This window comes from Eptatretus burgeri, chromosome 7, assembly GCF_056783735.1.
Source record: "Eptatretus burgeri isolate ZD-2024b chromosome 7, Ebu_testis_v1, whole genome shotgun sequence".
Taxonomy (NCBI): Eukaryota; Metazoa; Chordata; class Myxini; order Myxiniformes; family Myxinidae; genus Eptatretus; species Eptatretus burgeri.
This window is the reverse complement of record NC_140967.1, coordinates 55150098-55163009: the sequence shown is the minus strand read 5'-3', so window position 1 is coordinate 55163009 and position 12912 is coordinate 55150098. Positions and strand designations below refer to the sequence as shown.

Genomic DNA, 12912 nt, shown 5'->3' with positions numbered 1-12912 from the left:
CATATCCAACCATCCCCCAAATCAACTGAAACAAGTATTAAAACAATTTAATAACAAAGATGGATTTAATCAATATCAAAATATCTAAAGCATTAAGAATTTTATTATTTTTTTAAGCTATACACTATTTGCATCGACATTTCTGCATATTTCGTAATCCACAGAGTGTACTGAACCAAAATCCAGTAAAATGACATTTTACTTTTGTTGTGGGATTGTGATGGATGAAGAAGAACGAAGAAGATGAATGAACCAGGAATAACAATGAATAATGACAACACTTTATGATGTCACAATACAACATCACAATCCTCTTATGGATTAGCATTATGACATCTTTTGACGTTGTTCAATCACAATCCCACAACAAAAGTAAATCGTATATGTTGGTATAACACAGGCATAATGGGCCAAATGACCTCCTCCTGTTTCAGAGTTCCTTGTTTGTGGTACAAATATACTGGCTCATGTCTGTGAAGAATTTATGATAATAATTCCACAAATCACCCAAAATACTCATTGGGCCTAGCTGATCATCAGATCAACTAAGTAGATCTTAAATGACCAAGATATCATTCAAAAAGAGGTCATAATGTTACATAAGTGAACAATTCATGCAATTAGAAAATTAGCTATAAAATGTATCTCTCTCTCTCTTCCCCAAAAGCATATTCAGTGCTACAAAAACAACCCCATGAAAGGATTACACTGGGTGTTTTGCCTTTACCTTCCCAGACATAGTCAGAGAAGGAATTTGTAATTTGTTCCCAGAGCAGATCACTCACCTCCTCTTTCTGAAAGACTCTATGGATAGTTAACCTCCACCAACTAATGCTAGCAGATGGAGCACCCGGCTTCACGTCTATCCAGAGGACCAGTGCACTTTGTGATGCAACACTCTGCATGTGAAGTACAAATCTGACCGTTATAGTTGCATCTGGAATTGAACACTGATGAGGCAGCTCAAAGACAAGTGCATTAGTCATGAGGCCAATGCACCATCCTGTCGTCCAAAAAAGAAACAAAAAAAATCAACAGCAAATACAGATACAATCTAACAAAAACAAACAAACAAACACCAAAACACGAAAGGATCAATTTAGCATAAAATCATTATTCTCACCTTTCAAGTCATTATCAGTCTGCCCATAATTTACTCATGAACTAGATAACTAAGCAAACATGAAATGAATCCACCACTCTTTGAAGCAAACACCCAAACCTGCTAACTGATGGTTTTCAAAAGTGGAATCTATCCAGTTATAATATGCTTCCTGCTCACCAACTGCACAAACTCAAACAAATCAACTATTCAGTGCTGGTCACCATCGGCCCTTTGGAGGGGAAATTGGGCCTCTCACCTCTCCCCATCCCCCCAATCCCAATTCCCCCTCTCCTTCATTATCCAAAAGACACAGCTACACGTGAAGATTTATGTGCCCGACTTTGCCTGAAGCAGGATTAGTAAGGAGGTGAATGCGATGGAGAAAGATAAAGTCAGGCAGACAATGACGAGACATAATATCGAGACATATTAGAGACAGAAAAGGACAAAATTATGGTATATAGTGAAGAAATCCCATCAAACTTGACGTAGTCTATTTATCTGAAACAAATTTACTTGTTCTCCCAACATGAAGAGGTGTTCAGAGGAAAATGGTGGTTGCATATTATTACATGATATTGTTATGCTTGTCTAGTTGGTTGAGAAACATGTTGGCATCATCTTGTTAAATGGCACCGAGGATCATGAAAGGGACTCTGTCAGTTTAAGCTCGTTCCTCTTTTCCTGTTCAGCAAGCGCTCGTGCTGTGCTTCGCAACAGCTTTCCGGGCAATACAATGAGATCACAGCTTGCTAAGTTCGTCTCGCGGTGGTGTATTCTTATAACCATATTACCATTGCATAAACATTATTCAGATCTGCTGTGCAGGGTCCCATCCAGAATTTCAAAGTCGTTGCTGACAGGAAAAACGATGTGGAGCCTTTTCATTATCCCCTTATTAATCCATTACCAAATATGATTCCCTCACCCCATCCGCCACTACTATGATTTGAGGGTAATGAAGGAGGTTGTACAAAGTACAATGCCATTTTGAGACATTAGTAGACTTTCAGACAAATTTCAAGAGCATCAGCTGATGATGTATAAATCTCATGGAATAAGGGGTTTAATCTGGAATCATTATGATATACCCAAATGGGAACAACAAATAGGTCAATTTAATTGACGAATGCAAAAATATTGCAACAACTCAAAAAAATTTCTTTTTTTACTATGACCTTTGGGTTATTAAGACTGACAGGAGAGCGCAAAAGGTTGTGTGCTTGCTCCTGAGTTGCTTAGTTTGGGTTCAACTACCAACCCAATTATACACAGCCTGGTGCTTTACAGCAAGGCATACCGAGTGTGATGTCATTCACATGAGTAGGCCATCGTATTTGGCAACCTTGGCCAAATTCGAAATTCCTGTCTTAACGATGCTGGGAAAGGCAATGGCAAACCAACCAGTGTATTATTTCTCTGAAGAATGCTTCATGAGCTCCGATAAGAGAACAGACATGGATTGGATTGAATGATGGTATTGTACTTTACACTTGGATACTTTGCCCTTAAATTCACTGTTTGCTCATCTAGGAATATTTGCCTCTGATGAATATTCATGTGATAAATTTAAACTAATGAACTTTCATTTTGTCCAGAATTTTACCTGCATTATTTTTTTGCTCAGCCACAATATTGTGTCTTAACACGAGACAGGCTTCTAACCTTTCTGTTAAATTGTTCAATGAATGCATAGCTTTTGTAGCATGCCAAAACAGAAGTGTAAGGAATGAGCAGAAAATATGACATCACAATGTATCACAGAAATCACAGATATTGAAAAAAACATTTTAGAGTTTGGGAACAATTTGCACTATTCACTGCTTGAAATATTGTGACAAGGTGCAATGAAAACCATCAACAATGAAAAAGCTTGTCCAACTTCCTTTTCACACTGTTTCCTTTACAAATCCCACCTTACATTACCCCTGTTCACCGTCTCTGTTTGCCATTTTTTGATATTGCTAATTGTTTCTACCCTGACCGTTTCTTATTGTCTCCTCTTCAACGGGAGGTTAGACAATGTAATTATCCTTATGATTTGACCACAGTGAGGAGCTTTCACTCTGTTCACAGCCACCTGCTGTGCACACCTGCTCCTGAACAGCTTGAGTCTGCCATCACCTGCACGTTGTGAGATCTTTTTCTTTTATGTCTTTCCCTGTTGTCGTAAGACAGTGATGTTGTCGGACAGTGATGCCAAGGCAAAACCCAGGCTTAATCGACCACCTTCAGCCAGAACTGCAGTACCAGCACTTAAACTAATTGGCAAATTGGAGCACCAAGTTCATAAGCTAAAATGCTCACAAAGCAATGACATCATTAGAAAACAATCTTGTGTTCTTTTTTCCTTGGGTGCCACTTTAAAAACCTTGCCATCACTGAAAAAGACGCAAAATCCTGACGTTTCTGCACATCGGGAAATTCTGCATTTACTTCCCTTAGAGTTGTTTGATAATTATGTTACCCCAAGGAAACAAATTTAATTTATTTCCATAAATATGAAAGAGTCCAATGCAATGATAAAGTTGAATTTTGTAGAATAGAGGAAAAGCTCCCCATGCAATAATCTAATCTATATTATAAAGCAGGAGGGTCTGTTTGTCCGTCCATCCCCAAACTACTCCCTCATTTTTGGGGCTACTCCTTTCAAACCTTCTGTGGAATTTTGTGGGGTCCCAGTGGATGTCCAAAGGTGGGTGGCAGGTTTCATAAATACCTCAATACAATTATGATTTTGACTTTCGATCCATCCGAAACTGCTCCCGATCCAGAAGTAAACGCAATCACAGGTTCGGCAGAAACGTTTGCTGGTTTGATATCTCAATACAATTGTGATTTTGAGTTTCCACCCGAACACCACCCTGCTTTTATCCATGCTAAGGTGGGTGGGAGGTTTTTAAAATTTCCCAGTACAATTATGATTTTAATTTTTGATTGTATCCACGTGTTTTGTATCCACGTATCCACGCTTTCTCTCCAGCAGATTTGTCTGTATTGGTTGTCACGTGGGAACAGCGTCTACATTTGTTTACTTCATGAGTGCTATGTGGCATTCCATTTTGTTCTATCAATGGTATCGTATTAATTTGTGATTGGAATAATGCTGTTTGGAATGAAAATATTGAGATTGAGTTTAAAGCAGAATGAGGAAATTTTGTAAGGGTTTTCAACTGTGACATTTGTGGATTCAGCATTGTGACATTGTAGAACTATGATCCACCTTACTTCTGCAGTATGTTTTTTGCCAAAGTCCTTCACGAACCGGCTGTCCAGCCCCCTCCCATGCAGAGCAGGGGTACTTCACTAGAACAGTATATATAAGGAGCTCGATCTCGGCGTCCTTGCATCAGTCAACAATTGTCGAATAGGGGATATCAGCAACATAGCAAGACACGCATATACATACATACACACATATATGTACACGTAGCATATAACGTGCTGCACATATACGCATGAGAAGAGTTGATTTCCTTGCATGGCCCGTGCCTAATACGTACCCCAGACAGTTTGATCAAAAGAAGGAAGAATGGAGGAGAGTGAGAATTTTGTCTTATTTTGATCTTCCTCGTCATGTGTTGTATATTATTCGCAATTTGACATCTAAATAGACTGTGATGAATAAATATCCCATTAATATTCTCCTCCTCCTTGCTCCCTGAGTGAAGAGCTAGGTCGGTATCTATACAGTGCCTAATTTTTTTTTCCCCCATTAACAACAAACAAACAATATTAACAACAATTTTTTTTGTTGTTGTTTTAAAGATTAAATCTTTAAATTCAATGCTACTAGTGAGGATTAAATCTCCAAAATCTCGATAGCTTAGTCTAAGATTCACATTTGCTTTTTTTCATTTAAAACATGAGAATGTAAGATCTGTCGCTTCACTGAGATCATGACATCTTTTGACATCATGACAGAATGACATGACATCATGACATCAAGGAAGGTTCGAGTGTTCATGGGATATTCGTCATTGGCTTTTTAGATGTCCAATTCTGAATAATATAAAACAACACACTAAAGGAAGATCAAAATAAAATTTTAAAAATTCTCGTCCTTCCTCTCCCTCTCTCTTCCTTCTTTTGATCAAACTGTCTGGCGTACGTCTTAGGCACGGCCCATGCCAGGAAACAAACTCTTCTCATGCGTGTATGTGCAGCACGTTATATACTGCATGTACGTATAACGCGTGTATGCATGCATTGCTATGCTGCTGATATCCCCTATAGGACAATTGTTGATGGATGGATGCAGGCACGCACGCAGGCATACTGAGACCGAGCTCCTTTTATATATTAGATGGGTTGCTGTAGCCATGGATTTGCACTACATTGACCAGTGGAGCTGCTTCAGCAAAGTAGACTGCTTGGGTTGGCCTGTTCATGTTCCCATATGAACCCCTGGCTCATAAAGCAGGGAACTCAGATTAAAAACCCAAACACAAAATGTTTGTCCATTGTCTACTAATGTCCTTATAACTCACACAAAAATGCATTGATGTATCCTGAGGTCTTCATCCTGAATGTTGTATCTGTACAGTCTCCTCCATTGCTGTAGATCACTGTAAAAATTAAAAATTAAATTGGCGTCATCTGTTTGGATTGATGCCTTGGTGTCCATTTCCATTCTGAGAGCTGGACAAGCTGTGTGGGAATGAAAGGAATGAGTTCAGATAAATGGAGAAATAAGAACAATGCATGATAGGACAAGATAGATAAGCAAAGATTGATGGTTTAAAGGTAAAGGTGTTTTGAGTGGGAGATTTAACGGAATTTTGGAATGTGAAGAATCGAGTGAGACGGAGAGAAAATAAAGAATAAAGTCAATCAGCGTGCTGTCCATATTTGGCTGTGGCCACTTTGCTTGCACTTTGCCAAGGATGCTCATTTCACTCTCCTTTTTGTTTTCCATTCCTGGTTAACCTGGTGAGAAAATGTGATGCACGTATACTGGTCTCAAAAACAATGCATCATTCCAAGAGAAACAACCTGTTTGTTTTCTAGTGACTTCACTGCACATTCATGGAGAGTCTATTCTGATTTAACAGCTGGCTAATTTGAGTGATCAGGAACAAAACAAAACAGCTTCTTGAAACATCTTCCACTACATGTAGATGTCAAGCTTGTGATGGCGAGAATTCCACACAGGTGTTGTGAGCAGCGCATTCCTTATTTCTAAAATTGCACTTGGCTCTGCAGTGCATGGTTGTGTGGTGGTGTTATAATTTGTCAAACAATCCCTGAGCTTTGCGAATAGCCACTTAATTCCACTATTCACTCTATTGTCACGCTTCTTATTTTCCTTTCTGATAGTCCCATCTCGTCTGCCTGCTCCTTAATCATAAAATACACATTTCCTGCTTGTATTCATATATAATTTCCATGATTTATTTACAGGTTCCAATTTATTTTTGTAATTTCTGATCCTTTTCCCATTTTCAATCTGGTTGACACATACTTTGGCATAGTCATAAGCATTGGGTAGCATGTTCTGCCTGAATTTTAATTCTACAGACTGTTGTGCAACCTATCACAAGCACAATGCTCCATCCTGGAGCAAACCTTCCTCCTGTAAATGGGATTCAAAGCCAAATAGATTTAGGATACATTTGCTTGGCTTTTGCTGCTTTCCACCACTTAACACGGCAAAAGTAAGAAAAAAAGATTTTGAACAAATTTACTTCCTGTTGACATAAGAAGACTTCTCTTTGGTTGACAACTTGTTGGCATGAATGCACCCGACTTCATAAGATCTCAGAAGCCAAGCAGAGTAAAGACACAATTAGTACTTGGATGGGAGACCTCGGTGCAAGACAGGTATGCTAGACAGGTATTTTTGAGAATGTGGTAGTGAACTCACCTCTGAGCTGTCTGGTTATGGATGTGTTTCCGCATTAATATAACTGTGGTCTCATTGTAGAGCTGGAAGGAGACACTGTTTCTCGGTGCATGCCCTCTTTTACATGGGTATGTGAATCTGGCTTCCCACAATTTGAAGATTATTCTGGACAAGCAGATACACCCTCAAGGTCGGGTGAGATATCGTATGGGAATTGATAGGATAGAGGATAATACAACAACAACTACAACAACTCCATGATGAACGGATTAAATGGAGACAACTACAAGCCCAACAACAATTGGGTGATGGTTGGGCTTGAAACCCTGTCGTGATGTTATCTAGCATGGCAAATGCTATGAGAAAACTCTGCTTTCGAGTGTGCCAGATGTGATAATATATGTAGTAGTTGTAAGTAGATTTAGATCCCAAAAGCAGAACTCTGGGACATTTAACTTTTAATATATAATGGAGGGAAACTACATATGTGTGCACGTATCATCTGCTCCTCTGAGAGGATTGACAGAGGAAGCTGAACCTTTCAGAGATTAATGAAGGCTCCCTGAAGTTGTCCCTGTGCAAGTTTTGTTTGACTCCATTAAGTTTTGAAGATTTTTTTTTTTTGCCAATCTTTGTATTTTCTTCCTTTTAGGGGAGGGTGGGAGGATGGTGCGATTGTTATTATCCAAGCTATATAACCATTTTGTATTATATATGCACATAAGCAGTATGTATGTTTTTGCTTCATGTACGTAACCCAGGTTATTTTTTTATTATTTTTGGGAGCGATGAGGTTGCGGTCTGTTGCCTATACACCGCCCAAATAAAGGGACGCATCACAAGAATGTGTTGCACACTTGGAAGAAGATCACCCTGTTGATCCTAATAATGATAATGAGAATAATAATTATAATAATAATAATAATATGAGTTCTGTGACAAGGAACTTTAATACAGGAGGGGGTATACTTCCCTACAAAGTGATGAGATGGGAAACTAAAACTGACACAGACAAGCAGGCACCATCCTTTTAACTATATAAATGTATGACTAAAATTATTGTCGTGGATTTTTTTTTGATAGGGTGATTGATTTTGAGCACGAAAGAAAACACTGATTAAAACTTGACTCATCAAGGAGGGATTAATCTCATTTGATAAAAAGAACATTCCTTTTATTCTTCACGTATTGAACAGCCATTATTTCACAGTCACAAGAATACAAGCACTGGAGAATATACAGAGTGAATAGGCCTATTGAAACTCGCCTCAATTCACCTGAGGTTGCAGAAAATAAATTGAGCTTTACAACAATGACTAATTTTTAACAATTTCACCTCTACCCTTGATGATAGCCTGACAACTGGGATTGAATGAGATTATATTACGAATGTATTTCGCTGCAATTCCTTCGATCCATACCCGCAACAAAGAGGTATGAGGCTCAATCAATGTTTTTGGCCCTTTTTCAACTTATTTTTATGCTAACATTGCTCCAGCATTTCTCAATTGGGTTGAGATGAGGACCGCTTCCAGGCCAAAACATGGTGTACCTGCCAGCAGCATCGAGGTAGTCTTTCACCGTAATAGGGAGAAAGTGTATCAATCAAGTTGCAAAACATGTATATTTGTAACAAAAATAGCATAAAATGACGAAATACTCTCACTTATATTGAAATAAAAATTTCATAGCACTTGCCATGTGGTTGGGAGCACAATCATGTTGGTAAATTCAAATTCCAACCTCACCAAAGTGATTCCATATTGCAGGCTTTAACTGATCTTCCAGGACTTGGATGTCTTACTGAACCTTCAATGCCAGAAGAAGGTAAAGATGGCCCATACCATGGTTGGATACACACAGCCATAACTTCTGTTCCTGCAAATGTTGGACATCACCATTCATACAGTTAGGATGGAATTCCTCTCCCATACATTGCTGAACTAATCGCTGCCTGCCTGAGCCATACAGGTTAAACTTTGACTATTACGAGAATGTAGCTGAGTCTCACTTTGTGCAAATCTGCTTGTTCCATCGCATATTTCAGGTATATGTGCAAATTCTCAATTATTTTAATTTTGTAAGAAGCGGCTACTTTTGAGGCCTAAGGGGCAATGGCATTCCTGTCCACAACATAATCTGTACAGTCGGGTTGCTCACAGTCACCCAAGAATGGTGTTCCAAGGTCTGCTTCAGTTTGGTTGATGATGCTGCTCTGTCTCTGAGGCACAGGTGCTTCAACAGTTGATCTTCTGAACTATCCAACAGAATCGCTTATATGTAGTGCACAATTGTCTTTGAACTGTCTATTCATGATTGCATTTCAACATGAATATAAACTGGTGGATTGGTGCTTCGTAGTCAGGGTGTGGCATCAATGAGTGCGCTGTCTGTCTGATGTACAGCTTGTGACCCTACTGCTAGCATTGACTGTTTGTGTACATTAAAGATCCCATGATGTCTATCGACAAAGAGTAGGTGAGTTATCACTGGCACACTGGCCAAATTCCATATTTCTGCCCCAACCAACTGTGGGGATAATGCCATTTAATGGTGGTCCTTGAAGCACTCGCAGTATGTCAGCTGTGACCTCGTGGGATATCGTATTACACCATATACAATGGTTTTGCAATCATCCTTCAATGAACTGAACCAGTCCACCAGGCTTGGGAATAGCACACATCTTTCGAAATTATGGAACCTCTCTTTTGTGTTCTTCCCTTTTGTTACAGCCATGGTTGACTGTTTCAATTTTACTTCTGATGCAATTTGTCTTGCAGCAAGTTCCTCTGCACTCAAACAATTACAGCCTTCTTTAGTGGTGTCTGTCATTTGCACTTTCTTGTCAATTCATATATGATGCGATTTCACAAATACTGCATCAGTCAATATCCAGGTATCGCTTCCTGGTCTTATCACCAATTTATTTTTATACAATTCTGATAAAAAACATGAATTGACCTCAGTCTATTCAATAAAAACGAGTGAGGCATCCTGTCATTGGAATTGCGGTGTCAGTGTTTGGAGTACAAGATGAGAGAATTGATAGATTGTTGTGAGCGAATGCATGTTGGACGGAGATTCAATTCCTCATTTGATCGTTATTAAGGCACAGCTGTGCCATCGATGCAGTGCCCCTGCATATTCGATCCTGAATTTGTAATTCGTTCAAGGTGCCGATGATAACTCGTCTCCCCTTCGTGAATAGCACCGTGGAGTCTTTAATTTCAACCTACTCGTGCTAGCAGACGAGACACACATACAATGCCTATCTCATGAACTCTACACACATTGATGAATCGCCCTGCATGCAAAATACCTGAATGACAGTTTGTAGCTGGGTTGAGAGTCAAACCCGGACTAGACAGCTCAGATATGAATGGGGATACTTCTATGCTATCCCGCCAGCCATAATTCATAGATTCAGGTAATAGGATAGGGTTTTCAAGAAATGTGATAGCTTCTTAAGTATTAATATTCAGATTTTATTAAAATGTGAATTAAAAATCCAAATACATTGTTAATATGCTGTTTATCACAATCATAACTTGAAAGTATGCAATTCGCCAGACCCCATCTTGCAACCTGTATGCACCAAGTACACAACACAACACCCCCCCCCCACTACCACTCCCTAAACTGCCCTACTCCCCCAACTCCCACCTCCACCTTGATGCATATGTGATAAATAGATGGCCCCTAATTTTACATTTCTCTTAGATTTAAATATTTGCATAATAGCTGATCAAAGAAAGTAGTATTCATGTCAGGAGTTTGTCTCACATATTATGAATAGATTCTCTGTGCCCGTTACAAAAGAAAGTTTTTGTGGCAACAACTATATGATGTAAATAAGGATTAGAATGTACAGGAGCATGGTGGGGGGAAAAAAAGAATGAGCAACGTTAAATTCTGTATCTTTTCCCAACAGGCAATGGTGGAAGAAAAGCATCAGGCAGAGAGCTAGGCATTGGCTGCCATGTTGGTGCTTGTGCTGGGCCTGGGAATGGCAATGGCTTGGGCCAAGGATGGGCAGGATGAAGGCAGACTGGTGGGAAATCGACCAGGTGAGATCAACGACATTTGGCTTCCATTATTTTGTGCCCTCACACAGGTGAAGGCTTTCGTTGGCTTCATTTCATATGGGTGTGGCATGATATTATCTGCAAACAATCATTAAAAATATGAGTGAGATATTAGTAGCTTTCATTATCGAGCTATATTTTATGTGCTCTATCTCTCAGTAATTGGCACGCACTTATCAGGTTTGTTTTGCTCAATGGACCACATGTGTTTCAGAACTGAGAGGTTTCTTACTCATGTTAAATACACTCTCAAAGCAAAGTCATGGGTCATGCACATTTTTACTGCCAATACATAAACAAACCTTCATGTACCATTACATATATTGTCGCACCTCCACAAGTTTATATTACAGCCTTTAATTAATGTAATCACACATGTCATGCTGTATGTACAGGGTGTTCCAAAAAGACGCAGACAACTTTGGTTGTATAATATATTTAGAACCACAAATGATGCAATGATATGCTTTGTTTCATATGATACAGAAACTCATAAAGTTTTGTGCACACCATCAATACACTTCAGCTCAGTTTGTCATGCGTAGGACATTGAGGTGGTACACGAGTTCTTACCATGTTCGGCTCAGCATGTTTGCGTCCACCAGTGTGCACGCAGCTGTGATCCGAGAATGAAGATTTTGCAGGTTTGCCACCTTGGTGTTGTAGACAACATCTTTGACAAGCCCCCATAGAAAAAAATCAAGGTGGGGGGGTTATATCTGGTGATCGTGGGGGCGAGGCGGTTGTTGCTTCTCAGCTAATCCAGCGACCAGGAAATTTTTCATTCAGGACGGCTCAAATGACTAAGGCCCAATGAGGTGGAGCACCGTCCTGTTAAAAAACATGATATCTGGTTTCAGGTCTTCAATCTGTAGGAAGGCGAATCCTTCCAACATGCTCATGTAAATTGTTGAGGTCATTCTATCCGTAAAAAAAAAAAAACAGACCCACCAAGCGGTCATGGAGAAGGCCACACCACACATTGACCTTTGGACTGCCACGTTTGTGTTCAATGACCACTTGGGGGGGGGGGTTTCTGAGCCCCAGATCCTCACATTGTGCCAGTTGACATTCCCCGATACATGAAAGCAAGCTTTGTCTGTGAGCATGACCTTTTTCAGGTAATATTCGTCCTCATTCATGCGACTGAGCATTTCCAAGGCAAACGCCTTGCATTCAGGTCCATCATTTGGGTTGAGTTCCTGCAGAATCTGCACCTTATAGGCATTATGCTTCAGTCTTTTGTGGAAAATCCTGTATACAGTGGTGGTTGGTAGTCCCCGTTCTCTGGGTGTGTGTCAAATTGATTTTCTGGGACTTTGTTGAAGTGATTCGCTCACTCGTTCAACATCTACTACACTTGTGCTTGGTCGACCGGTACTTTTCTGTTTCTGACAACTTCCAGTGTCCTTAAACCTCTTGAACTCTTGCATACTCATCTTTGATGGTGGATTCCTTCCATACCTTGTACAGAAATTATGCTGAACTTGAAGAAATTATGCTGCTGAACTTGGAAGCATATGTAAAGGCAATGGCTGAACCATACCTTGTACAGAAATTATGCTGAACTTTACTTGTGTGTCAAATCTCATCTCGAACCATTCGACACATTGAGTTTTCTCCTGTGGAGTCGCCATTTTCTTTTACATTAAACCACCAGACCTGAAAATAAAGAAAACTTTCTGACTTTCTACTACTACCACTACTACTACTACTACTACTACTACTTCGAGTTGCCACGTATTTTCGCTGCTCCTCGAGTTGCTTCGACTATTCATCATTATAGCTATTAGTGCGTGCTCGTACTTGTGTGGTCGTACGTGCAAAAATAAAAATAAAAAAGAAGAAGAATTGTGACGTCAATCGTGATGTCATAG

At 39.7% G+C, this 12912-nt stretch overlaps 1 protein-coding gene across 4 annotated transcripts in view; it reads left to right on the top strand.

Annotated features, from left to right (window-relative positions):
- LOC147023294 (SLIT and NTRK-like protein 2) overlaps nucleotides 1-12912 on the top strand; it is a 133341-nt gene that overhangs the window by 65145 nt on the left and 55284 nt on the right. For all 4 annotated transcript variants that reach the window (XM_085888544.1, XM_085888543.1, XM_085888542.1 and 1 more), the window contains one exon: nucleotides 10882-11017. Coding sequence is in view for 3 of the 4 variants with exons in the window: in XM_085888543.1 (XP_085744669.1) it covers nucleotides 10930-11017 (88 nt within the window). In the remaining variant the exon portion in view is untranslated. The remainder of the gene's footprint in view (nucleotides 1-10881; nucleotides 11018-12912) is intronic.